General features: G+C 38.5%; 1 protein-coding gene across 1 annotated transcript in view; it reads left to right on the top strand.

Annotated features, from left to right (window-relative positions):
• MYO3A (myosin IIIA) overlaps nt 1-27,283 on the top strand; it is a 109,207-nt gene that overhangs the window by 11,445 nt on the left and 70,479 nt on the right. The window contains exons 3-5 of the mRNA XM_088533941.1: nt 1,897-2,031; nt 16,722-16,826; nt 17,677-17,776. Coding sequence (XP_088390067.1) covers nt 1,897-2,031; nt 16,722-16,826; nt 17,677-17,776 — 340 coding nt within the window. The remainder of the gene's footprint in view (nt 1-1,896; nt 2,032-16,721; nt 16,827-17,676; nt 17,777-27,283) is intronic.

Raw genomic sequence — 27,283 nt, 5'->3', positions numbered from 1 at the left:
AGCCAAATTATCCTGTGTTTAACTTCACAAGAAGATATTCCTGTGCTGTTTCTAAAAAAGGTGCTCTCTTTTGCTGTGTTCTGTATAGGTATATGTTAAATTCAACCAAACTACCAAATTTTCTTTTGTCATAAAATGCAGATGATGATTTTTTCCTTTCCATTATGGATAGAATTAATATTCTATTCATTTCCTTCTCCCTCTTTCCATTTCTCCTCATAATGGTAAAACTCTCATAAAATTTGAGTATCCCTCAGGAGAAAGAAACCTCTATTAAATCACAGTAGGACAGTGAGCTAATTCTCTTCCACTTTACCCAAGGCAACCATGTCTTTATGTGTAGTTTTTAGATTTTGTCTCTTTGGTGTTTTGCTTTATGATTTCTCCTTCTGTTTTACCAGATGTATTATCTCTCTTCATCCCCTACGTCTCATCCGTTCTTTCTTCCCTCTCCCTCTTAAATGCCTTAGTTCTTTCATCCTTTCTTCTACTTTATTTATTGGCAATATTCTGTGTTGTGCTTATGGGAAATTAACTTGAAGTGAGTTCCTCATTTCTGAAAAGAGAAGTTTTTTTGTTTGTTTTTGTTTTGTTTGTTTGTTTTTGTTTTTGGCCTCCTCCAGTGAGAGATCTCTAAAGCTTGGCTTTAGAGATCTAAAGCTCTCCTTGTGAGAGGATTTAATGTTGTAATCTCGATAGAAAAATCATAAATTTGATTTAATATTGGAGAGATCTGTATAGGAAACAAGTGAGTGAAGTCCTCATGTGGCAACGCAGGGGCAGATAGCTTTGGCACTGATTGTATTGAGAGGAAATACCTGTTGCTGGGAGTATGAGTATCCTTTTTCTCTACTGCAGTAACTTCCATTTAATGGGAGTGGGGAAGGAGAGTGGAGAGACGGCAGATTTTCAGCACTGAGTAAATATTTTCTACTGGGGTGTGGTTAATGGCTTTCATATCCTGCCTTTAAAATTGATTTTTTCACCTTTTATTTCTTTCAATTGATTTAATAGTATAACAGTATTTTTTACCCCTAAGAAATAAACAGTGGATGGAAGGGCTGCCTCATTCTGTGGCCAGGATGGGTTGAATACTACCTTTTCAGCATGACTGAGCCACTCTGCTAGCATCCTTCTGTGGACTCTTCCAGGACCCAGAGGGAAGGGGTCACTTGGGTTGCCCATTCCTTCAGTTGCTGGCGCCTGTATTTAGTCTGAAAGGGCTTGTGCCGGAAATGGGGCATGGTTGAAAAGCCTTGTCCCCTCCTCTTGCCTCCCAGGAGGCTTCCCTCACTGTGTAAGAAATCTGAAAACTGTAATAGAGACTGACAAAAAGCCACTATTGTAGTGCGGAGGGAGAAGCCAAGGAGATCATGGATGTTGTTAGTTTCTATGATAGCAAGAACATGTTAGAAAAGTTTCCAGAGGATTCCAGAAAAAGAAATAATAAAATATGGCTACAGTGAGGTTTGGTTGTGCACAGAAGGGAAAAGGGGTGATTCCAGCTGCACTGTTTCTGGCTGGAGACAGCCTTGAGGCTGGAGAAGTAATTTGTGACTTCTGGATACCCCGAGGCATCTGCACGCTGACCCCAAAACTCACCGGCTCCTTTGAACCCCCTTGGGGGTTGCAGTGACTTCATGTAGGTTCTTGTTCACACCATGATGTGGCTACCCTGAAATGCACCTTTCCCCGCTTGCTGGGGGCCCCTCTGACACTCTCTGTGCTTTAGGCAAAACTGGTAAAAGATCCAGTAAAAACAGATGATTATTTTGTACCAGGTAAACAGAACCAAACTTTGTAATGGCCTTAAAGCCCTCTGAGTGGTGTGTGAAAGTGCTACTTTATGTATGTCATGGCTTTACTAACTGCTGTGTTTCTCATTTGTGACACTAGGATATTGATGAAGAAATTGAAGCCGAGTATAACATTCTGCAAGCTCTCTCTGATCATCCCAATGTTGTCAAGTTCTATGGCATGTACTATAAGAAAGATGTGAAAAATGGAGATCAGCTCTGGCTGGTACTTGAGGTAAGGAATTCAGAAAGTGGCTGGCTTTTCTATTTCAAGTATAAGTCAACAAATCAGATGCAAGTTTTTTTTTTGTTTTTCTTTGGTGTGGTTGCATGTGTAATGGTAAATGCTGTTTAGTTACCTCAGCTTTCACAATTCATAATGTGCTTTGATTTCAGCATTCTAATTTTGTAAATTTATACTGGTAATGCTGTGTCTTCAGCAATAGGGTACAAATGCTACCTATCAAGTAGGACCCGATAGGATTTTCTGCCTAAAATCTATCTTTGATGAAAAACTTGTCATGGAAATCTTCCAGTATCACTTGTTTACATAACACTAAGCTATGGTATAACAGTTAAAGTAACCAATATGATGATGTATATGTGTGTGTATATATATATTTTTTCCAAAAGACGTGATAGCATTTTTTGAGTTTTTTTCCCTCAACTAGAATACACAGATATACATAGATAAATATTAAAGAAAAAATAGGTTACTGGCCTTACTTGTTTGCCAAGTATTGTTGGCAGCAGCAGGATTTCTCCAAATGAGATCAGAGGAAAGCAGGACCTGTAAGTTGTTTCAGACTTCAGTTTTGACTAATCTAGGAGCAAAGAGCTTAATCATTTCTGTTTTTATATATTCTCTGATACAAATTCTGCAAAACTTTCCCTTTTACTCCTCCAAGGGGGCGTTCTCTGTGGTATTTCAGAGATGGCTTCAGGATGACACTAAGGCAAATGACCAATGTTTCTACCAGGACTAGTACAACTTTCATAACAGTCATGGCTCTTCCTATGATTCAGTCTGTGTTTGTTAAAGCCGAGATTGAAGGTTTTGTTGTATTTTATCACTTGCCACCTAAATAGATAGCAATGGGATCCTATCCTGGAAACAAGCACAAAAAATATAAGGTCTAAGAGCTTTTCCAAAGACATCTGACTTGCATAGATTTTTAAAGAATATTTTCTTGTGAAAATCATAATAAATGATTAAGTTAGACTGAAGTCAGATGATGTCAGCTCCTCATATAGTGAGAATCTTTGAAAATCTAGGTCCTAGTGTGTCTGCTGGGCCCTTGAACCTCCATCTGTGAAACTTCTGGCATGTGCAGGGCTGATGCCAAACAGTCAAGGTAGGACAGACTGTGTGAGGAATTTAACTTTATTTTTGGCATGGCTTTGTTTTTTAAGTGTGGAAAATGTAAGCTATAACTGGAGTGTAAGTTTCATATTTACTCCTTGGGCACAAAGCTGTATGCATTCATGGTGTCTGTAGCAGAATCTTGGATGTTTTCTGTCACTGCACATGTAGAACTGATAATTCAGTAGGTTTTAATTTGTGCGTACATGTAGACATGAATGCATAGAAAATTAAATTCTAGAAGCTAACTAACTAAGAAAAACTAATATTGTAAGACCTTCTAATGTGATTAGCATTTTTTTTGGTGATAAGGTAACCTAACTCTTAATTCAGCATTTTTATACAGAAGTGGCCTACAGGAATGAATATGAAAGAAGAATACAACCAAGTGGAGTAAGAGTATTCCTACTCAGCTCATTAACACCCTACTTGTTGTAGACTGAGCTAGGAGAGGTTGAACACCTGTGCTTGAGTGGATGCTCTTCCAGCCACCCTTACAGCCGTGAGCATTGCTAGAGAGGACTCCTGCAAGGCTGATTAAGCTTTGTCATGTGCGACAAAGACACAAGCAGAAGAAATTAGCTGTTCAGCCTGTGATGAAAAGAAATCACTTGAGTATTATATTTGGAATGAATCAGCCAAGCAGTTTCATGTCAGCAGACATCAGTGTGATGACAGTGCTAAGGCAGTGTGTGTTGTAGCCTGTTTCTGTCTGCCCTGGGTGTCAAGAAGGGAAAGGACCTCATGCAAATGGAAATCAGCTGATGGGAGGTGGAGCTGAAAGGCAAGTCATACCAGGTCCTGCAGAAGAGCAGGCAGGTCAAGGGCATGGACCAGCAAGTGGAACAGCACTTGCCTGCAATATACTGAGGGGGGAAAAAAAAAAAGAAATAGTAAAGCCTGAGTAAAGGACTGAATCAGGGTATTACACAACTACAGCAATTAGTAATTGTAATTACTACAATTACACCCTACAGCATGGTATTACACAACTTTTACTTGGTTCTCTGAGTCAGAAGCCAAGAGTTGAAATGGAATATATTTTCATGGTTCACTTCCTGTGTAGATCAGGTAGAACTTAAAGAAAACACTTCAGCTACATTTTTAAAAGACACATTTTGTCATGTTTAGGATTTGGATTTGCGAGTCATAAAGAAAGCTAGTGCTTTCTGCTATATTTTACGATTCTCAGTATGCTTTGTTTTTATGCTTAGGAAATATGGGAGCATTGGTTGTTTATTATAGTAATCAGAAGTTTTTTTTTTTTTTTTTTAATGAGTTAAAGTGAACTTGGTGGGAAGGAAAGATGGGGTGGAACAGCTTCTAACCCAAAAGTACAGTTTTGCAAGATCAAAACATTTTGTAGGGACCTTTCCATTTGTGGAAGGGTGGAGGGAATTGTTAAAAAGATACAGAAATAAATCTCTTTGGCTCTGTTGCACTGTGGGAAGTCTGACAGAACACTCTGTTTAGGTGTTTTGTTTTTTCTGCTGCATACATGAACACTTTAAGAACATGCTGGTATAAAACTGGGTGGAGTGACTGACACTCCCGAGGGCTGTGCTGCCATTCTGAGGGACCTAGACAAGTTGGAGAGTTGGATAGAGATGAACCTCATGAGGTTCAACAAAGACAAGTGCAGGGTCCTGCACCCGGGGAGGAATAACCCCAGGCATCAGTACAGATTAGGGGTTCACCTGCTGGAAAACAGCTCCAGAGAGAGGAATTTGGGAGTCCTGGTTGACAACAAGTTCACCATGAGTCAGCAATGTGCCCTTGTGGCCAAGAAGGCCAGTGGGATCCTGGTCTGCATCAGGAGGAGCGTTGCCAGCAGGTGGAGGGAGGGGATCCTGCTCCTCTACTCAACTCTGGTGAGGCTGCACCTGGAGTATTGGGTGCAGTTCTGGGCTCCACAGTACAAGAAGGACATTGAGCTTCTAGAGAGGGGGTCTAGTGTGGATCAATGAATTTTATTGAGGAACAGGAGCATCTATTGTATGAGGAAAGACTAAGTGAGCTGGGCCTGTTTAGCCTGGAAAAAAGAAGATTGAGAGGGGATCTGTACAACATGTACAAATACCTGAGAGGAGAATGTAAAGAGGATGGGGCGAAACTCTTCTCGATGGTGGCCAGTGACAGGACAAGGGGTAATGGGTATAAATTGAAACACAGGAAGTTCCATCTCCATATGAAGAGCTTCTTTCTGTTAGGGTGACAGAGCACGGGAACCGGCTACCCAGAGAGGTTGTGGAGTCTCCTTCTCTGGAGATCTTCAAAACCCTGTGCCACGTGCTGTAGATGTCCCTGCTTGAGCAGGGCGGTTGGACTAGATGATCTCTAAAGGTCCCTTCCAACCTCAACCATTCTGTGGTTTTGGATATCGTACTGAGTGAGAGCAATGGTCCAGGTAGCCCAACACTATCTGCTATGGCGGCCCTAGAAGATGCTTTTGAAGGAGGGTCTGTTTGCTTTCTGCGGTTCTGTAGCATAATATTTTTGAATGTGTAGCAAAAAATTAAGAATTTGGAATTTTAAAATCCTATTTATTTGAGACTGGAGTATGTTGCAGTTTCCAGTGGGCTAAAAGCTGTTTTCTAACAATCTTTAATATTAAAATACTTTCACAAACAATGGCTGAGTAGGTAAAACTATTTGTGCTACTTAGGCTGATTTTAATCCAGAATGTGCCTAATTCATCTGTGTTTTCATGAAAAACTCTTCTTCCAAAGTGTCATCTTTGTCAGAAGAATCACGCAGAAGTGTGGGATGAGTTGTGTTTGCAACGTACTTCCCCAAAGAAGCAGCGTGTTAGGTTTTTATACTTCAGCCTTTTCACATCAGAAAATAAATACATTAAATAGATTGGAAATTTACATAGTACTACATTGTTGCAGGTAGGTTGGTATACCTTGAGTCTGGTCTTCTGGTCATTTCTTCATGTTAATTAAACCTGCTTTTCAGACACTGATAACTCAGAAATATAGAAAGGTTATCATGAAGAATTATTATGATCCAGTTGGCAGACATGGTTGCTAATTTAAAATCTGTGGTGATTCAGAATTGCTATTTAACTTTGATCTTTAAAAGTTAATATTAAGGGAGGAAAAATTAAAATGTACAAATGCTTATATTCTCTCTTTACATCATTGGGACACTTCTACTTATATTGCTTTTTATTTATTTACTTTTCCAAAAAGAGAAAAAACAATAAATCCAGTAACTAGAAGCTCCTGGGAGACGTAGACTAGACTTTACAGAAAACAACTGTAGTGCTTCAGCTCACCTAGTACCCTCTTTGCAAGCACAGATGAGGTACCGGTCCTTTATGGGGAGAGGGTTTGATCTATACGGGGACACTTTCTAACAACTTTACAGCTAATTCACATATGAAAAGAAGAATAGACTGACAATATGCCAAGCTACCCAACTGCCAACCTGCTATGCCAAGGTAACAGGAGACCAGATTACTCCTAGTGCCTTGCTCGGCTTGGGAGAGCTCAGACATCTAATCAAAATACTTTTAACTGTATTTAAGAACTGTGGGAGAACCTGCCTAATGGAGTATTGCTGAGTGCTAAACAAGTAGCAAGCCTGGGGAGAAAGTGGCCATTTAGTATAGTGCTTCCTTAGTTATGACTTAGGAGGGCAGTTGCAAATGTCTAGTGAGTACATAACAGGCTATGATCCCCAGATGCAAATCCATTATGAATTTGTTTCTATAAGAATAACCATTCCTTTTTCTAAGAATAACTATTGCTGAACTCATGCCTTGACAGTGGACCTGACACAAGATGCAGACTGCTGTTCCTGTTGTAGTCGGTTACTCTCTCTGCCCCAGTACTAAAGGTCAGTCTTCATTGCAGAGAGCTCACATCAACATTCAAAGACTGAGCAAACAAATGGATTTAGAAACAGAGAACCAAGGGGATAACAAGAGTCAGTTGTAGTCTCAAACAGCCACAAGAATTTGTTAGCATTGCAGCAGAGGAGAGTTATTAAGGAGGGATCTGAAGGAGGATAAGGGAGTGGTGTTTTGGCTGCTCCTTCAAAATGGAAAGGAAGGGGTGTTATCCTTACAATTAGCAAATAATGGATGCTTGGCGCTGCAGGTTGATGAGAGCTGTTAGGAGACCTGTTGCTGTCAAAGGAGAGTGAGCATTGGCTATAGGTCTCGAAAGTAACAGCAACCAGCCCATGCTTGATGTGACTGAGAAGGGAGAGCAGCGAAGGAAGAACGACAGGGCTGGGGGTGGCTAGTTAGGGACAAGACCTTACTAAGGCCAAGAAAAGAAGGTGCTGCAATAAAGTTCAAATGTACATCAGTACTGTTGTGCTGATGTATGAATCTTGTATGAATCTTCCAGGCTATTACACAGAATATACATAATTGGTATGTGGAGAGGATAATTAAACAAATAGGACATTTACAAATGTCTGCAAATACTGACTGTGGTCACAAAGAGCCCTAGAATTCATGAAATATGTATACATTTTCTTCACAGTTTCATAAATGAATGGTGACAGTGTGATTTCCATACATGTCAGATAAAGAAAAATGTATATAATTAATGGCCAGATCTTGCATTGGTAAAGCTTTTAAATCCTTCCTGATCTACTTCACATGGAAGAATTTCTCATGTTGCCTTTTAGACATCACAAGTAATTCTAATATTTGGTGAAATTCACTTAAAAGCAAAAAACAACTCTGCTGTGTTTTATAATGCCTCATCTGTGAAATATAATTATGCGTCTAAAGAGTCATCAGCCTCTGGAGAAAGTAGCTGAGTGAAAGCATGTCCAATGCCAGATTGTGTTGGGGAAATGAGTTTTTTTCTGAATTATAGAGTTGAGGTGCTAACAGTACTATTTTACATTGCAATGTAGTGTACTATAAAAGAGCAGATAGAAAATCTAGTTATCGGTATTTTTTAAAAAATTGAGGCTGAGATAGCCAAAAGCATGATAGGAACTTTTAGGATCAAGACAACTGTAGTAATGTATAATTAAATTCAGGCCTCTTTCCTACTCCACATACATAAAGGAAAATAGAAACATATCATCCACATATTCCTGCTGGTCTTTGGCTTAACAGGGATGAGGGTTTAACTGCTTGAGAGATGGGAGATTTGAATGAGGTAAAACAAGAGGAAATAAATTGTAAGAAAAGACTCTTCAAATTTAACACTAACCTCCAACTTGTCAGTAAGCGATGGTGTGTTTACTTCTGATTCTTTAATTTTGATTTTATGAGCTCTATAGTAGGACTGATAATTTCTGTACACTAGGTAAATAGATCCTTGTTTTTAAAAAGCTATTTGTTTAATGACCATGTGCAGTCACATGCACCCAGCACAGAAACTCTTTGCAGCATGTTGCTTCTCTTCTGCAACCAGGGGTGGACTATTGCTTGGTAGTTTTGTTCATGCTAAAGCAGGTTGGGGGCAGAAACAAACGGCTCAAAGCAAGACAGGCAGTTCAGTGCTTTTCGGTGTCCTAAGAACCCCAATGGCTATTAGTGAGGCATTTTTCTCTCCATTAGCTTTATCTCTGTCCTTTCTTAGCTAATGGCATTATCACTCTTCGTGGCACTTCTCAGTATGTGGAAGAGACATGTTCTTGAAAAGCAGCTTTGGGTTGTTCACAATCTGGAAAATTTGGCTGAAAGAATTTGCAGTCTCCATGACATCCTTGCCCCAGATGCTTCCATTGGAGGAAAGGCCAAAGTCAAGAGAGCAACTGATGACATAATTCCCTTTTGGGATGTTGCACTGTGTGTGATTTCACACTAGTGTGTCTAAACTTTAGCATACAATTAAATAAGACCACCAGATCTTTCTTTTAGGTGGATTTTTTTCGTGAACTGAGCAGAGATGAATCTATCTGAGAAAAACTAAACTAGACATTGAAATTTATCTAGAGTGCCGCCTTGTTGTATGGATGAGTAACTTCTTTTTTTCTTCTTTTGAGTGTTTACAGTATGTCTTCATTAGATACAACGGTTATTGTATACAGACATGTTGCCATCTGTGTGGAAATAAAGGCAATTTTTGGAGTTTTAGAAAGCTTCAGACTGAAGCTGTTCATTATAGCATAATAAAGCATTGTAATAAGAGAGCAGATATCCAAATTTTTTAGATTGAGATTTACTATTAAAAACTGTCTTTCAGAAAATCAGCATAGCGGAAAACAAATAGTCCTTTTGTTTTGGGAAGAGTAGTGTAATTTGTCAAAATATTATCAGATATTTCCAAATGACATATGGATAAGAAAAATTGAGCAGTTGAAATTGGAGTTTTTCTTTTTTTTTAATGTGGATTATTTTTCAGTAATGTCTTTGGTTATAATTGCCGCATTCAGACCAATATGCAATACTTTGATCCATTACATGCCTAAAATGGCCTTGATTTCTTCATTTCTAATGTGCAACTCCTTGCTTGCCAATTATAGATTTTTTTCATTCTTGAATTATATCCTATTTTCTGAAGATCAAAGATTTGTGTCTGCAGCTATCATGTGACACTTCAAAGTTTTAGTAAATACTTGTAATCTTTTTGCAAAATTAGTATTTGATATTACATTATTTGCACAGCCCAAATCCTTTTAGGCATCTGTTGAGCATATGTTATTGCCCACCTTACTGTAGTTTTTATTGCATATACAGAAGACTTGTTTGGCTCTGATAAACCTCTAACAGTTTTTGCCAAGTAAAGTAAAATCTCAGGAAAAAAATGGGTTTTGTTTGTTTGCTTGTTTTATTCTAACATGTAATTTAGTAGCCTGTTAGTAATAGACTCCCCAAATTCTAATAGTTAATATCTCTCTATTTTTTGTGCATTTTAATTTTGATCACATCTTTGTTAAAGATGTGAGGATAAAACAAACAAACAAAACGCATTGTATTATTATAGCCGTTTGTAGAACCCAGGCTACCAAGCTTGCCTTAGCTTTACTGGGAGATAGCATCAAAGATAGGAAGAATGTTTGGAGTAAGACTTGTCTCATATATCTTCAGACAGCTGAGATTTAAAACCCTACTTAGACCTATGATGGGCAGTGTTGCTTTGTGGTGTTTGCTCTCAGTTTGTGTGTTGGGTTCCTTTATAAAGGTTAGTGACTGAAGCAAGTGGACTTGCTTGGCTGGGGCAGTGAGGGCTGGAAGCCGCAGGGAAAGGAGCGTTGCAGCGAGGAGCTGTTGGTTGTGTCTGTTTCTGCTTCCTCCCCCTCTAGAAAGAGCCTTTAGGGGAGCCCCGTTGTTTTAATCTGTGCTTTCCCAGCAGTGCTTTCAAACCCAACAGGGGTTCTATTTTTTTCTATTGCAATCATTTAAATTACAGTGAATTCAGTGAATTATAGTTAATTGTCTTCATCTAGGAACACTAATATAAAATTACTTATGAGTAGTGTGAACGTAGTAGTACTTGAGACTGCTGTGTGAATCCCAGTTCCATATAGGAGAGACACTGCAAAAGAGGAAGATGCTTTGAAATGTTTCTCAGTTGGTAAAGACTGGGCAAAAGCTATATGATTATGAGCAGCCAATAAAAGCTAGGCTGCCCTGTTTGCTTACTGGATTTTATTTTTTCTAGAGCCTCAACTAAGTTTGAAGCAATCATTAAAAGTATTTCTGGTGACATTTTTGACCTTCTTGTCAGGCCTTAACCAAAGAAGAGTGCAATTGCACTCTGTTCTTTTTACTACTGCTCCTTGAGTATAATAAAATGATGAATTGCACTAAGTTTTCTGTATTAAAATGTTCTTTCTTGGCAAGCTTCTTCTTGCATTTGTTCAAAAAGTGCTGGACTCCTCTGTTAACCATTGGTTTTCAGTTTTGTAGTTAGATTAGATTCGATTTTGCAAAATAACTCTTCCATTTTGTTTGATAAAGTAAAGCTTTGTTATGTTGTTGCCATGCTCCTTCTGTAATTGGTATATTTTAGATTATTTAGATTCTTATTGCTTTCCATTGCACTATTCCAAATCATGATGTCAATTATTTCAATTGCATATTCTTTTGAGGGAGGAGATGTGGGCAGAAGGGGTGGGATAGGTTAATTTCTTTGTTATCAACTTCATAAGGAAGTAAATGTATTTATCAACAGCGTAAAGAATGTAAACTATGTAATGATAGGATATGAAACTTGTATTAGATTTCAGTGGGCACAGCCTAACTGAATTCCAGTAAACCTTTTGTACAGCACTTACTTGCTTTGGCTTAGTATGTTACAGACAAAACATTCTTCAAAATGTTTTAGATTCTCTGATTTTAAAGCCACAAGCCTTGGTCTATAAGGGAACACAATCTTGACATAGACGTGGTCTTTCCCACTTAGACTATGTAGTTCTGCAGGATGTAGAGAACTACACTGTGACTGAGGAAGAAAAGAGAAAAGGAAGGCCAGCACTACATTAGATGGAACAGGAGAACTTTTCCTCTGGCGGGATGTCTTGTCAGTGCATGCATTTCACAAAGAAAATAAGCTAAAAGCAGTTCGGTATGAAGAAACCAGAAGTAACAAACAAATGCCTCTGAGGCTGTGACTAATACAGCCCTGAAGATGCTCTGTGTTAAAGCAAAACTAGAAATACAAAATAGTCTGAAGTCAGTGAAGCTAAATCAGAACACAAGGAAGACATCTATTTCAGTGATATATTTAATTCACACTAAATGGAACACAGTCAACTTTACCTGAAAATGTAGAGTGTTGCTATGCCTTCTTTTGGCTAGAGATTATCCTGTGCAGTTGCTGGTAAGAATAGGATCTACCATGCACATCTTTCTTCCATTTGAGGTAAACTTAAAAGTAGGCTATCAAGACAGGAGCAGGATATCAAACCATTTGGCCCACTGAAGAAACTGATTTAATTCTTTTTATGTCTTTACAAAACACTATACTTTGACATATTTGTGGTTACATTAGCTCCTGCCAGTGAAGTGTGACCTTTAGCTATAGGTAGTTGTAGAAATGTGTCACGCTGTAGGTAGAAAATAGGAATTCATCTGCTCACAATTCACACTCACAGGCGACACTGTGGGTCATATAGTCCTTCCAGTTCTTGGAGAGAGAATGCAAATGAAGTAACTGTGGAAATAGCTATATCAATTTGATTCTGTTCTAATCAAGATCTGTTTTGAAAAGCAGGAAAAAAGCTTTCCTTTTCTGAGGAAAGGAAAGGTGTAAAAGCGGTGGTATAAGGTTAGTGGACTTCATGAAAGTACATTTCACCCAGCCAGGGGAACTGGTAGGTGGCTGTGCTTAGGAAGGTAAAGAAAGCAGGATCGTTACTAAAGAGACTTTGCTAAACACAAACCAGACAACTCAAGAACTCAAAGAACAGGGCCTACCTTTGGGTTTGGGGAACATTAAGTGGGAATCTTCTTTTGGACAATTTCTATTCATTAATAAAATAAACTTGTGGTGGAGACTTAGTTAAATTACAGGCACTTTGGAGAATAGCACCAGAGTCACAACTGCAACATACTTGAGAGGTTTTTTGGAATCATAAGATAAAATTTGGTGGGCATATGCAAAACACTGCTCTACATAAATGAAACATACCTGGCTAAGCAATAGAACTGCAGGAAAACACATTCAAAGGAATAGTGTATGTATGCAGTTCAGGAAAAATGTTTCAGAAACATTAATGGCAAATTGTAGAGTCTAAATCTAGAAAATATAGTGACTGGAAAAGGTTACAGGAACAAGGGCCTGCTTGACTTTGTTCTTGTGTGCATTTCACACACTCCGAGAACTAAATTGAATTGCTTTTTCTTAGTTCACATCTTCTACTATAGTAGTTGAGCAAACAGATCCCATCACTTCTTCTCCCGTATGCTATTCTCCCCTCTCCATGATTACTAGTTGCTTAAAATAGGTATTATAAAATCACCACAACCCTCCAGAAATGTGTGCAAGAGAAAGAATGAGGATGTATGTATGTTTGCATGGGGATGAAAGAGACAAGTTTCATCCTTTCTTTCCGGAAAAAACTGTCTTATGTAACATGGAAGGAAATTTGATCAGTTCCTAGGGTGGGAAGCATGCCTATGGCACAGGGCAGATTGGACAGGTGGCTTCTACTGCATGCGTCTTGTTTTCTCTGTGCATTTCTTGTTTTCCACTTCATCAAGGTATTCTGAAAATATTTTACAATCTCTGGAAAAAGAAATAACCTTTTGCAAAGGTTAGCCCTGCTGCCTTCATGATTTCTTGTCGTGCAAGAATTACAATTACAACTCAAACCCAGTAATTTTGGTAAGAAGATACACAGCTTTTGCTGAGGACAGCATGCTAATCAGAAACAGCAGAGATCATAATTATAAACTGCAATATTTAACAACACCCTAGGAAATTTCCAGTCTGGTCATACTGCTAAATAATGTTTATCCTCTAATCTCTTGTTAAAGAACTGCAAATTTGAAGGACTGTTTTAAGATTTCATGCCATGTTGCAGATTTTGATCAACATCCTGAGGATAATTTTTCTGCCTTCCTGCTCAGATTCCCACTTGCCGCTGCCAGGTTTTGTAAAAAGAAACTCCTGCAACCAGAACTGCCTCAGGCAGGAGTCCTGTGGTTTTCCTTGGCTTCTTTTGAGAGGGAAGAGAGGAGACTTTTGCTACACTTAGGATGAGCTTGCATTGAACAAATGTAATTTGTTAACATCAATCAGGAAAAAGACCACCATTTGAACTTGAACTTTATCTGCCTGTGTGGTTATAGAGATATGTGACATCATCCTCTGTAAAAACAGGCCGTAGAAATGGGAAATGAGAGCAGAGGCAGCATTTTACCCAGGAGATCATCTTCAGCCTGTAGAAAAACAGAATGAGGTTAATGCTAACCAATGTCGTCACCGTCGCCATCACCATCTCCTCCCCCTCAGGCCATGCAGCTCAGACCCAGGGATGCAGTGTCTCCCATAATCTCCTTTTCTAATTGTACTTTGTATTCCAATAATCCCTTTTCCTTTTTTTAGCTGCTTGCATTCTAATACCCAGCCAATTTTTTTTCTTTCTGCTATACCAGTAGTCACAAAATTGCAAGTTATCCGATGTAAGTAGAAGTACAACTGTTTTGAAAGCAAAAAAAAAAAAAAAAAGTTCGACTTGTGCATGAAAGAGCCTGTGGCTGTAAAATTTTTCAATGAACTCTCTGTAACAGCAGCTGTGCTGCTCTGGGGCTCTGTAAAAGATTTCTCTTGTGATGGGCATGACTTTAGTATCCATGACTTGCTCAGCTGATCCTTTATGTACCCAGGTTCCATTCTGTTTTGGTCTAAACTCACCACAGTTTTACTCTTTTTCTTAAGCTGATGCTTTATATAATTTTTATCTTAAAATGCAAATATTTATCTTGTAATAGGGATACATATCTTATTAGAAGAGTAGAAAAAATAGTTAAAAACAACAAGTTTAAAAAAGAAAAAATAAATATTGCTGTCTGGGGCGATTGGGCTAGTACTTTACTGCCTAAATACTGAACTAGACAGTTTTCGAGGCGTTCGTTCTTTTGTCTGCCACCTGCAGAAATGATGTATTCCTTACCTGGTTAGTTTTCTTTAATTTAGACAGAAAGACTAACAGATGCCCAATTCTGCTACAAAACCAGAAGATCTATCAATAAGAAACAGAATTTTAATACTAGATGATGAAGAAAAATAGTTTGAAAAGCAATATCATATTTGTGTAATTTATTTCACAACTGTTTTGTCACTCATTGCTTACCAGCCAGACTCAGTGCCCTGAATTGTAAGTGCATTAAATTGACTGGAATTGCTATCATCTGTTAGGTTTAATTAAATATGTCAGTGATGTGGCAAAGTTAAAATAACAGAGAGGCTAGAAGGATAATGGCATTGTTTAAAAAAGAAAAAAAAAATAGTAAAACGAAAAGTTAGTGGAGAAAACAACCAGCATGGCTAATGACCAGTAAACTCAGTCCTGCTTGGGAATCTGACCCTTGTCCAGCAAAGTGCTCTTTTAAGCATGAGAGCATATTTTTTTTCCCTTCTCTAAGCATGTAGGTGATCTGAGTTAAGGGTGAGGTTAAGTGCATTCCAAGATTCCTGCCATAGAGCATCTGTCAGAACAGAGCCTTCACTGACCTGACTAGGGAAGCATCCTGCACCAAGAACAGTATTGAATGGTATTTGTGTAGGTGTTCATGTCATGCAAGTTTAGTGCAACCTAGGGCTTCCAAGGATAGGCACAAAATTATCGTCATGTTTGGGTACAAAGGTCTATCAAATGCTTTTTCTTGCAAGGTGCAAGTCTTTTTGTAATTACCGTAGAGAAAAATGTAATGGCTTAGAAGAACAGAGTTAAAAAAACAAAAGCAAACAAAAAAAACTAATGTCAGGAGTTCTGCAGCTGCAAGATTTTATTGATTAACTGTTCCCTTCAATTCAGTAGACTCCAAAATCTCTAGTGAAAAGGAATTACTATTTTGTGTTACATTGATGTATATGAAGCTTGAAATTTGTAACACTTCTATTAGAAGCATCTACCCTTTAAACGAGGGAATACCTCTTCAGTTTGCTTGTGCACGTGAGATATTATGAACAGTTTAAGGGCTTAAGTACTGTTTTCGTCTTTGAAGGTAGGTAATAGCTACAGACTTGAGAAAAGTTATGTTGTTGCTTCATCCTGCTGGTGAATTTTGAGTGGTTAAAATGAACGTAAGAAATCTTGCAGCTCTAAGCTAATCTGCTGGTAATGTGTACCTACTAACTTTCCTGGAAAGCAAGGCCAAACCTCTGCTTCCTGGATGTACAGGAAGCAGAGAACAGGTTTTTGCCGGAGTCTCACTGCAATTTGGGTAGGAGAAAAAGGAAGGGTCAAGGATAAAGTGTGGGGTTCTGAATCCAGAACAAGTTGCTCACAAGGTCGATGCTACAGTGGTGAGATTTGTTAGACCCCTTGACTATAATTTCTGTTATGTTCCTGGCCAACCTTCTATTAGTGGAAGATGACACTTTTCCCCCTCCACCTGAGTGCTTTAATCATCTTCTATGATGCCCATCTCTCTTTTATGTACCTTTTAAAATAAGAATTAAGTGGAACCTGGTAAAGAAGACAGCTTCTCACTTCGCAGATTTCCTAGTTGGGGGAAATTCTCTGTTGCTTGTCTTCCAAAGCCTTAAATCTATTTTCCATTGTATGTTGTTTTTATACCTGAGAATTGATACTGTCATAATCTGCATTGCTCTAAGTCACACATGATGAATATAAGCAATTAGTATGCCCCCAAGAAACAAGCTTTCACAGGAAATTTATTATACTACGAGCTACTTAGTTTCAGTGAAAGCCAGCCATGTATATGAGAGAAGAGAGAGGCTGCTGCACTTGTATTTGATCAAGAAGAATTAGATGGAGACAGGAAGAAACATTTGATATCAGTTGCTATGTATGTTGTGTTGTAAATGGTAGACACAAAAAGAAGTTTGTGGTTTGCCAGATTAATAGAATTTTACTTGTCTAAAATATGAAAACTACTGAAAACTAAAATTCAGTGGTTACTCCTACATTTCTTAACCAGTTTTTGTGTTTCCATGATTTTGCAGCTGTGCAATGGTGGATCTGTGACTGATCTTGTGAAAGGATTTTTGAAGAGAGGTGAAAGGATGAATGAACTTATAATTGCTTATATTTTACATGAAGCTCTGATGGTAAGATAAATTCTTAGTGAGAAGACAGCCAATATTCAGATAATATATACTTCTTTGAATGAATGAGGATCAGTTACACTATATAAACTGTTTTATATTATAGTAATTTTTAATGAAACCAAGATAGTGTGCAACTTATACAATTCCTTTTGAATGAGCAAGGTAAAGAACAGTTCATCTGTTTGTTTTATTATTAAGGCAATGAAAATTGATTTCTGTCATTGATTTATTTCCTCAGTAAATGCTGTTTCATGTCAGAACAGATTTTCATTTTGAGCCATATCAGAAATATATTAAAAATACTGTTCTATCCAAGATATTTCTATAACAAAGTGATAATCGGATCCTGTGAATTCAAACAGTGCTAAGAAGAGCTATCTTAGCTAATCAAGATCAAGTCTTTTTTTTTTTTCCATTGTCTTTTAGTTTGAATTTGACTTTCAGTAATGGAATTCTTCATAGAATCATAGAATCACAGAATGCTTAAGGTTGGAAGGGACCTCTAGAGGTGGTCTAGTCCAACCCCGCTATGGGGTCCTTGATAGGACTTCAGCACTTTTCCTTGACTATCCTCTAAAGGTATTATATATAGCAGATTTATAGTGCTTTTCTGCTGCTGCTCTTATAGAAGTTGTAGGTTGCAGAAAGTGGGGGAGTTAAAAAAATAGCTATTCCACATAGTGGACCAGGTGTTTTTCTAATAAGAGTAAAATCTCTGCAGTTTTGGATTAAAAAAAAAAAAACTGTTCTAATATTTCTGATACTTTCGTGCTACCTTTCTTTTTTTGCAAAGGTAATATGACGAACAGAGCTGTTACTAATAAATCAATGTCTATATCTTACTTTCCAGGGCCTTCAGCATTTGCATGAAAACAAAACTATCCACCGTGATATTAAGGGAAATAATATCCTCTTGACCACTGAAGGAGGAGTCAAGCTTGTGGATTTTGGTATGTTTATTTTTTCAATCAGTATTGGATCTCTGAGGCATGGAAATAAAATTAAATGAGGAAAGAAATTAGAAAAGAGGAGCTATATTACTTTTTATTTAAATTTTGAATACTTAATTAAAAATAACCTGCATAACAGAAAGTATTTTTTAGTTTCATAGAAATAATAACTTACAGGCTCAGAGTTTTTAGAACTTTGTTTTTTCCAACCATTTTATTAATTGTGATAACATGGGTAGGGAGTAGAAGTTGAAATAATTGCCGAATACTTTAAGGCAGATGCAGTAAGTGAAGTGGCAAAATGTGGTTATATAGTTCAGAATAAGGTTGGTGTTAAGACCCTCCGGGACCATGTGCTGTTTCTGTGAAATTAGAATCTGGCAGGCAAAGGCTCCATGTGGCATATTAGAGGATAGAATTTTGTAGATATTGTGAAGAATAGGAGAGCTCCATATCACTTGTAAACAGTTCATTAGAGATGCTACCTGAAGGCACCAAAGGGGGATTTATTATGTAAGGAATCCCCAATTTCCAAATTCTGGGGTTTAGGTACAATTTATAGGTTGTTACTTTATGGAATAGCAACCATTGGTAAATATGATGATTCCATTCAACATAAGGACAATCTTCATTTTCTTTTATCCTCCTGTTTTTATCCTCCTGTTTTGCAGTAATTTATTCAGTTGATACTTAACAATTATTTAAACTAATCATGGGATTTAAACTCACATAAGTATAGTGTCTTCCTATCAGTAGATAGTATTTGTGCAGCTCTTATTACACACACACAAAAAAATCACAGCTGCTAGATTTACTAATCCTTCTGAAGATTTATGTATTTATGTTCATTTTTTAACCTTAGATACATCACACTTATTTGCCATATGCTTGCTAGTCATCTGTGTTAGTCTGGAAGTTTAGTATGAGGTAAAATCAAGATTTTTGCCCACAGTTTTTTCATGTGTTATGGATACTATTTTTTTAAGGTGCTGAAGGCAATTAGAACTGTAGAGGATCAACGCTTCTGAAAATTAATTCACTTATTGCAGATGTCAATACATACTAGCTGTAGGGATGAGGACTTTAGTTCTTTATTCCCCAGTTACTGCAATCTGATGCAAAGGCTATAATTGAAAAATAATCTTCAAATCTTATAAGCAAAATTGTGGTCTCAGAGCATAGAACACACGCAAGAAACAAACCTGCATACAGACTTTTATGAGCTGAAAAAGGAGCTGTAACATCGGCAGTTCTTCCTTTCTAAGGAATGCAGGAAGTGCACCCCTCCTAAATGCATGGGAAAATCTCTCCCTTATTTTTTAATACCAATTTGAAATCAACAATGATTAGTTTAAAATAAATAAATACGGATTATACAGTTTTCATAAAGCCAACATGGAGGATGTACCGTTCATCTTTCAGGCTGATGTTTAAGGTATTCAGCCAGGAGCTGGGACATTTCTCTCTTCTACTTTAAATGATTTGAACCCACTTAATTAGGTTCCAAGAGTGTACTTAATCCAGGAATTTGAGTCGATCAAAATTGCTCAAGTTGACGCTGTTACAGACAGCTGTGCAAAAACATTTTTTGGATCAGGGATGGAAACCCACAGTCATGCTTTTACTTAATGAACTGGTGAATCAACGACCTACAGAAGGAAACAGATGCACTCACTATCTCTTTCTCAATAAATAATTTGTGGAAATACAATTTTTGTTTTGGATTGAACAAATTAAAAAAGACTCTCACTCACACAGCTCTGTGCAGTGTGCCCAAAGCATTTCCATGACAGTGTAGAGGGGAGCAGAGAGAGATCAACGGCTCCTGCTCCTCCAGCATTAACCAGACAGAGAACATGAGCCCTTTCTGAAGATGATATCGGCTGAGCTGTCCTCTTGCATGCTAGTTTATGATGGTTATGTTCCAAAGAAACCCTTGCTCTCTTCCTCCTATACTTTTTATATTGAGTTTCACTTAAATGAGTGTATAAAATCTCCATGTGAGAGATGGACCTGTGAAATACTTTCTGGAGAACAATACTGGAAAAGGTCATGTCCACAGTCCGTATCTATAATTTGCATGTGTGTCACTTTTTTTTAAAAAAAGTGCTATTAGCAGATGCTAGGAGCTGCAAATTAAAAACCTCTCGAATGAGTTAAATATTCTTTGAGAATATTCTCTTTCCTTTTGTACTCCTCGAACCTGCCCTGTATAATAGTGCATCATTATTCAGAGTCCTTTCTTGTGCAGCAGTGCTGGCTTTCCTGAACCTTCATTTTGTGACACAATTTATACAAATTGCCTATGGTTGTTGCATTATAAGTATTTATCTGTATTCTGTGCCTGTGTTGGATGTATTGGATGACCTTCACAACACTGTTATGAGGAAGGAAATCACTGTAATTCCCCATTAATAGTTGGGGACCTGGACCTTTTGAGAGATGGAATTGCTTGAGGTAATATGGGAAGCCTGTAGAAAAAGTTTCCTAAAATCCAGGACTAACTGTCTTAACTGTTTGTTTGCCTTTCGTATAGGTATGGGAAGTTAATGAAGTGAGAAAGCGTTTCAAAGAATACCACAGCAGTGTCTCAGCCAGGTTCCTTTAAAGAATGAAATTCTTGCTCTTTCTTAAAATTCTGCTACAATTTTATTTAATTTACACCAGTAATATTTGTATAGCTCCAAAACACCTCAGTCTTCCCCTCTTAGTACTGATTGAATCAAGTGAATGAATTTATAGTCTCTTCCACACCAATGCTTCTAAAGCTAAATGGCTTATTGAAGAGCTGTGGGTTAGAGTTATTTTAAAGTGTCCATATCGCAAGAACTGTGGAATACAATTCCTAAAGAAGCTTTCTTTCCCTTTATGGCCATCCAGTGTGTGATAGTTTAGATCAGCAGAGGTAAACAAAGTCATTCTCTTTGACTACAAAAGAGAAGTCACCAATAGAATCTTCTCAAAGAGATCCCATGATCCCTTCTTCAGTGCCTGAATTTATTAGCCCTCTATACCTAGAAGATTAATATATCTGCGAAGTCCATTCTTTCTTATGTTCGAGAAGGATGACTGAAGACAGTTCAACTCCCTGGAATATGTGTGGGAATTAGTTGTTTAGCTGTTCTGGTGGAAAATCTTTGGGGAAGACACATGTGTGAGAATTGCAGCAATTATGCTTCAAGTTTCCCTTTGCTGCACCAATAGAAATAATAAATAATCGTACTGTTTTCAAGTGCAATTGGTATGTTGCAGTGTAGGATAGGGGCCTGATAAAAAGATACACATGTACATTAAAATAAATATCCTACATCACTTCAAAGAACAAAAGCTAAATAGCATACTGTATAGAAAGAGTTGGAGACAAGCAGAGTATGAATAAAATTTTCTTTATAAATATTTTTAATTAGATGCACAGCTGTTCCCTAGCTTTCTGGAGAGGAAATGTTTTTGTTCTCTTTTTTGAAGACTTCTTTTATATAGGTTCTCAAATTTTGGAATTTTTGAGGAAGATCCTAATGTTAGAGCCACATTTTAAAGGATATATTTGCCACTAAATCTAACAAGATTTTCAAAACTCCTAGCATGTAAATCCAGATTACATGAATTACTTGAATTAGATGTCAGATACCTTTTGAAAATCTCCTGAAAAGCTATTGGCAGTTTTTACTGCCGAAATGTCTTTCAGTGCCTGACCTTTTATGGTCAGGCCAGTAGTGCCCTTACGTCCCTTGCACATAGACCTCTTCTCCTCTGTAATAAAATTAATAGTCATCTACATCTTACAATGGACAACCAATTTCATAGAAACCTGAGTGCATGCTGTCTTCTTAGGCTGAAAAATACTTATTTACTTGAGGAGTCACATTCAGATTATTTTCTTGAAACCAGAGAGGGGGCCATCTATGTATTAAATATAATCTGAGACGGAATTGCCCTTCCTCTGAGGTACTGTGGGAAAGAGAACATCCAAAAGGATTGTCCAACTCCATTTTCCATTTATTCTTAGGCATTTCACTGTGTATCGCATTTCACTGTGTAAAACTTTCTAGATAAGCCCAACTATATAAAGAAAGTTCTGAAGCTCTTTAGTGTTGGTAAGCCAGGTTCCAGGGAAAGATGTGGAAAAGAGGGAAGGCAGTCTCACTGCTGCCAGCAGATGGGTGGGAAATTACATTGCTCTGAATGCAGCTAATAGAATATTCACTTCAAGAGTCCCTTTAGGACTCTAGGTAATGAGATTTCAATATGCATAATTATTTGAAACATATATTGCAACGTTAATGGAACATGTCTGTAGTGAGGGTAGGATGCATTTTATGTTTCAGATATGTTTAGTTCGCATTTTTGCAGGCGATTTCAAATGTTAGAAGTGTTGCATTTGCAAGTTGCATGTGAATATTGTGTCCCAATTTCATTGGCTTTGCAATGTCAGATATCATGCTGGCATAAAGCTCTTACAGTTTTATTGTGGATGTTTGCTAGCCTGACTCAACTGGAGATTAACCCGAGTGTGACTCAATGGAAGAAAAGTAGACGGGGGAAGGAGTACAGTGTTACTTTATTTAGATGTATTTAAAAATGACGTTACTTTGATTAATACGTGACCTATTACTTTGATGTAGTTTGGAAGCTTTAGATAAAGGTTCACTTTTGTGTTTGGAAGGTAATAAGATAATTATTTTGCTACAGAAAGAATGATGATGCTTCTGTTAAATCTAGTTGAAATCATTTACTGTTAAAAGACAAGGAAACCTTAACACTGATGTTTCCAAACTCTCCTCTTGTTATTCAAAATTGTAATTATTAGTAAAACATGCCGAATAGGAGAATCTGTCTTTTTGGTAGTATATTTCTAGATTGACTCTGCTCTTTAAAATTTCTTTACAATTTTATCTAGATAGCACTAAACAAAGTTAATAAGTTCATTTTACAATTAAGTTTAGTTCATGAATTGAACTCCTTGGGTTTTCCTCAGAAAAGCGTTGAGTAATTGTAGCAGCATTCTCTGTGTGCTTCTTTCTTACAGAGAGAACTAAGGATTACTTTCTTACAGCTTACAAAATATTAATAATGTTTCAACCTTATTAGTCATCAGTAAGAACTGGTCCATATATGAACTTAGGCAAAAAGACTGCATGGGTGTTGTTATGTTTTGTTACATTATACTCCTGCCAATCTGTACAGAAATACTGGCCAAACTATTTAAAATTTGGCAACTAAATTAAAAAGGCTGAGTTTCTGAAGTGTTGATAAGTCGGTAGCTGCCATCACAATAAAGTAAGAAGAGTGAAATTAGTTACACTATGCAGCATGTTCAAATTAATAGGTCCATTCTCAAAATAATGCGTGAGTCCATGGTAAGACTCCCCCTGCTCAACGGCTCCCCTCTCCCGGTCACAGATCCTTCTGCTCAGGCCCGCAGGAGAAGTGTCCGAAGTCCCGGCTCAGAGGTGCGGGCGGGAGCCGCGGTGGGAGCTTCGCCCTGGCGCCTCGCTGACTGTCACCTTCCACCGCTGTAACCGCTCTTGTGGCTTCTGCCCTCCTTGGCCACGCGTTATAGCTGTAGATGCCCTGGGCTGGCTGACCCGTATGAGCCTGGCCAGCCCTGGCGGGTTGCAGGGGAGGACAGGCTCGCGACGCTGTCCTGCAGCTGCGCGCAGCCCTGGGCTGGCTGCGGGGGACTGAGAGTTGAGAGCCACCTGGTGCTCAGTGAACAGCTTGAGAAGTGAGGGATCCAAGTTCAGAACTGGGACATTGTGAGGAAGGACGACTTGGTCCCTTTTCTTGTTAGTGTATATCACAATTTGCAGCCTTGGATGTCCTGGTGACATTGCAGAGGAGCTCAGTGTGACCTTGAATAATTTTCCAAACTGCTGTAAATTGCTTATCTGGGTGTAGTCAGAATATCCTATTGTGTCTCCTTGTCTCCTGCACTGGCTATAAATGCATTCTGCATCATGAATCATTCTGCTAAAATGAAACAATTACTTAAAGACATTTCATTTGAAAGTATTCAAAAATAATATAATTTTCTTTCTGCCCTTAGCTTACTTTACGCAATGAGTCATAGCAAGGCTTATATTTGCCTTAGTCATTCTAGCATGCAGCCATAATAAAGCTGTCTGCTTCAATAATTCAGATCAAGAGCAGGCTTTCATTGTGTTGTCATTTCTGCATACCATATAGCATGACATTCGCATGTTCCTTTTAAGCGACTTTTGCTGGGGCTGTGACAGAAACCAATAAAAGTAAAAACTTCAATGAAAAACTTCCTTCATGAGCAGCTTGTCAAAATGCTTTGAACCCAATCAACTTAATGCCAAATTTCTCAAACTAGGGTTAGCAGGGATAAGATGGATTGTGTTGACCTGAGCTGTGGAACATTTGTTGGATGTTTAATTCTTTGTTGAAGGTTTAATCCTTTAAAACATATTTTATGGGCCATGTGTGAATGAAAGTCATTGTGTTGTCCAGTAACAGCAAGAAGAAAGCATGTGACCAAAGGCTGTATCTAGGATAAGCTGTTCAATTGTGGGGTTTTCTGTTTGTTTTGTTTTGTTTTTAACAATTCTTTCTACTAATTCACATAAAGATGTCACCGATGGCTTAAACATTAAAGAAGTCTGGTACAGAAAGCTGGTATCCTATTCCAGAGCCACATGAATCTAGAAAATAGCACTCTTGGTCCCCAAAAGACTCCCTTGTGGTTCTCCTAAGGATCAAGCAGTCGTCGCTTCAGCTCCTTAGCAAGTCAGCCCAGGCGATTTTGCATGTAATGGTGGCAAGAGGACCTGGCTAGCAAATATGTTACAATATTCCTGGGATCACTGGCATATGATCCTACAGAGACTGTGAGCACCTGGCACAAGGCAGGCAACCCTTGTAGGTAAGATAGAGTTGGAACTCATAGATTCACCTCTGACTTTACCCAACGGATTTTTAGTCTGAACTTTGAACATCTTCTGTTATTCACTTCATGTGTACAGAAATGAAATGCAGCAATACTGAATTGCAAAGAATTGTCTAAAACAGCCCCATAACTACTCGTCCTTGGTGTAATTCAAAAACCAGTTGGGTAGAAATATCTCTAGTCCTTTTTTTTTTTTTTTTTGATAAACATTCCTACATTCTTATGGCCTATATATTCTATGTAGTGTTCATTGAATGCCCTCTAGTTCTCAGAACTTTTGGATTTTTCAGAGGCCTTCACTTGTTCACACACTGCTTCATAACAATGTTTTTAAAAAAATTTAGGAGCAGGTTATTAGAAAACCCATAGTCTCACCTGCTCTAGCACCTGTTCATTTTTACCTGTCAGTTGAACCCACTGAATCAGTTTGCAGTGAAGTGTTTCAGTCCTTACTTTTTTTTTTTTTTTTTTTTAAAGTACTCTGTCTCATCAGCATAGCTGCTGCCAGTATGCAGATAATCCTAGTAAGCAAAGGTGCCATGTAACAAGGAGAAAATCCCCTATGTTTCTTCCAGTCATACAGGGGTAAATTCCTTTTTTGGACTTAAAAAGTGGCAGTCAATTTGAGTCCAAGCATGTAAGGAATGCAACATCTAAAAAGGAGGATTTTCCTCACCAGCATGTTGCACCAGATTGTGTGTAGCTTCCCAAATCCCTAAGGCTTTAGAGAAGACTAGTTCTCCCTTCTGAATACATCTGGTCAATTGTGCATCAGGCAAACAAATGTTCCTTGCCCTCCCTTCAGGAGACCAGCTGAAGCCCTGAAGCATGATATTTCATTAGAATCATCAGCCTTGTGCCAAATCGTTCTGCTAGGAGCATGTGGAGGGCAGCCCATGGTATCCTGTCCTGCTGGGGTCCTCAGAGAAAGCGTGCAAACAGCATCAGAGGCTAAGGGATCTAGCTTGTCTTATGTATCAAAAGGCTGAAAAAAGAATAGTTACCCTCTGTGGGAGAGGATCACGTTAGGGAATTTATGAACCCATTGGATGGACATATATGCATGGGACCTGATGGGATGCACAGATGAATAGTAAGGGAGGGAGTTGGTCAGTCTCATTGCAGTGTCACTCTCCATAGTCTTTGAAACGTTGTGGCAATAAGGGGGAGGGTTCTGAGGAATGGAAGAAAGAAAATGTCAATCCTGCCTTCAAGGAGAAGAATCCAGGGAACTGCCAGCAGGACAGCCGCACCTTGGTTGCTGCAAAGATGGTGTAGCAAATAATCCTGAAATCCTTCCCAAACAGATTAAGTACAAGAAGGTGTTGGGGAGTAGTCAGCTGCATTTATGAAGACAAAATCATGCTTGACCTACCTGACAGCCTTCTGCCATAGGCTGTCCTGGAGGATAGGAAGAGAACAGTGGTGGTGGTGTGCTGTCTGCTATAATATCCTTTTAGACAAACTGAAGTAGTGTGTGGGATGAACTGAAAGTTGGCTGAACTTCCAGGCTCAATCAAGAGTTGTGATGATGCCTCGAAGACCAGCTAGAGGCCAGGCCTTCGTAGCTGATGCCCCACCACCACCTTCCTGGAAGCCAGTGCCACTTAGTGTCTTCGTTAATGACCTGCACGATGGGACAGGGTGCAGCTCTGCAAGTTTGCAGATGATACAATCTGGTAGCAGTGCTTGATACACCAGCGGGTTGCCATTCAGGGGGATTTTAACAGGCTGGAGAAATAGTCCAAGAGGAATCTCATGAAACGCAGCAAAAGGAAATGCCAAGTTCTGAATATGGCAAGGAATAATAACCCCATGCTCCAGTACAGGCTGGAGACTGGTTGCAGGAAAGCAGCTTTGCAGAAAATGTGCTTTCAGAGATCTTAGAAAATTCTTAAAGAATTATCTCTACCACAGTTGAGTGAAATCCTTCCTGCCTTTCCTGCCTCCTCATTCCTAGCTAAGAGAAACATTCGGGTTTTGGTTCTGTCTCTGATGTTTATTTTGCTCTGTTTGCTGCAGGCTCTCAGAGATTTAGAAAAAATGTTGGCTGTTTAGGTCAGCCAAGTTAACAGTGTGAGTAGCGTTTGGTCCAAAGACCAGCTTGCGGAATGGCTCAATTGCAGGTTCCTACTTCAAAGGTCATAAAGGAGTTACTTTGAGAGAGGAATGAATGAACACTGGAGGCACAACTGCAAAAAGATGTGGCCAAAGGCAGTGAGATATTTAGAGTTTAAACTTTTTGGGGGTGAGGTCTGTGTTTTCATGCATGAATATAGTGGGTAGGATGAGCAAGTCTCTATGCTATGTGTCAAATGTGAGCTTAGTAGAATTCACTAGAGCTTAAAGCATGTCCTTTTCTCTTGCTGCTCTCCCATTGGCATGGACCAGTGCGCTTGCATACCTTTGTCATAGGACATAATCATAAAATGATTTTGCACAACTTCCCAAATTGGATCAGAACAGTGTCTGCTCAGATCTGGTGCTATTGTGAGACAAATCTTTCCTAATAACAGAGAGCTTATTCCTGCCCTTTTTTTATTCTTATTGGAATGCTAAAGTCATAAGCAGGTGGCTCCCCTTTTTTTTTTTTTTTC

Source organism: Tinamus guttatus, unplaced genomic scaffold (assembly GCF_059628265.1).
Source record: "Tinamus guttatus ecotype Peru unplaced genomic scaffold, ASM5962826v1 Tinamus_guttatus_pri_ptg000530l, whole genome shotgun sequence".
NCBI lineage: Eukaryota > Metazoa > Chordata > Aves > Tinamiformes > Tinamidae > Tinamus > Tinamus guttatus.
The sequence above is the reverse complement of the archived record's forward strand: the minus strand, read 5'-3'. Positions and strand labels throughout refer to the sequence as shown.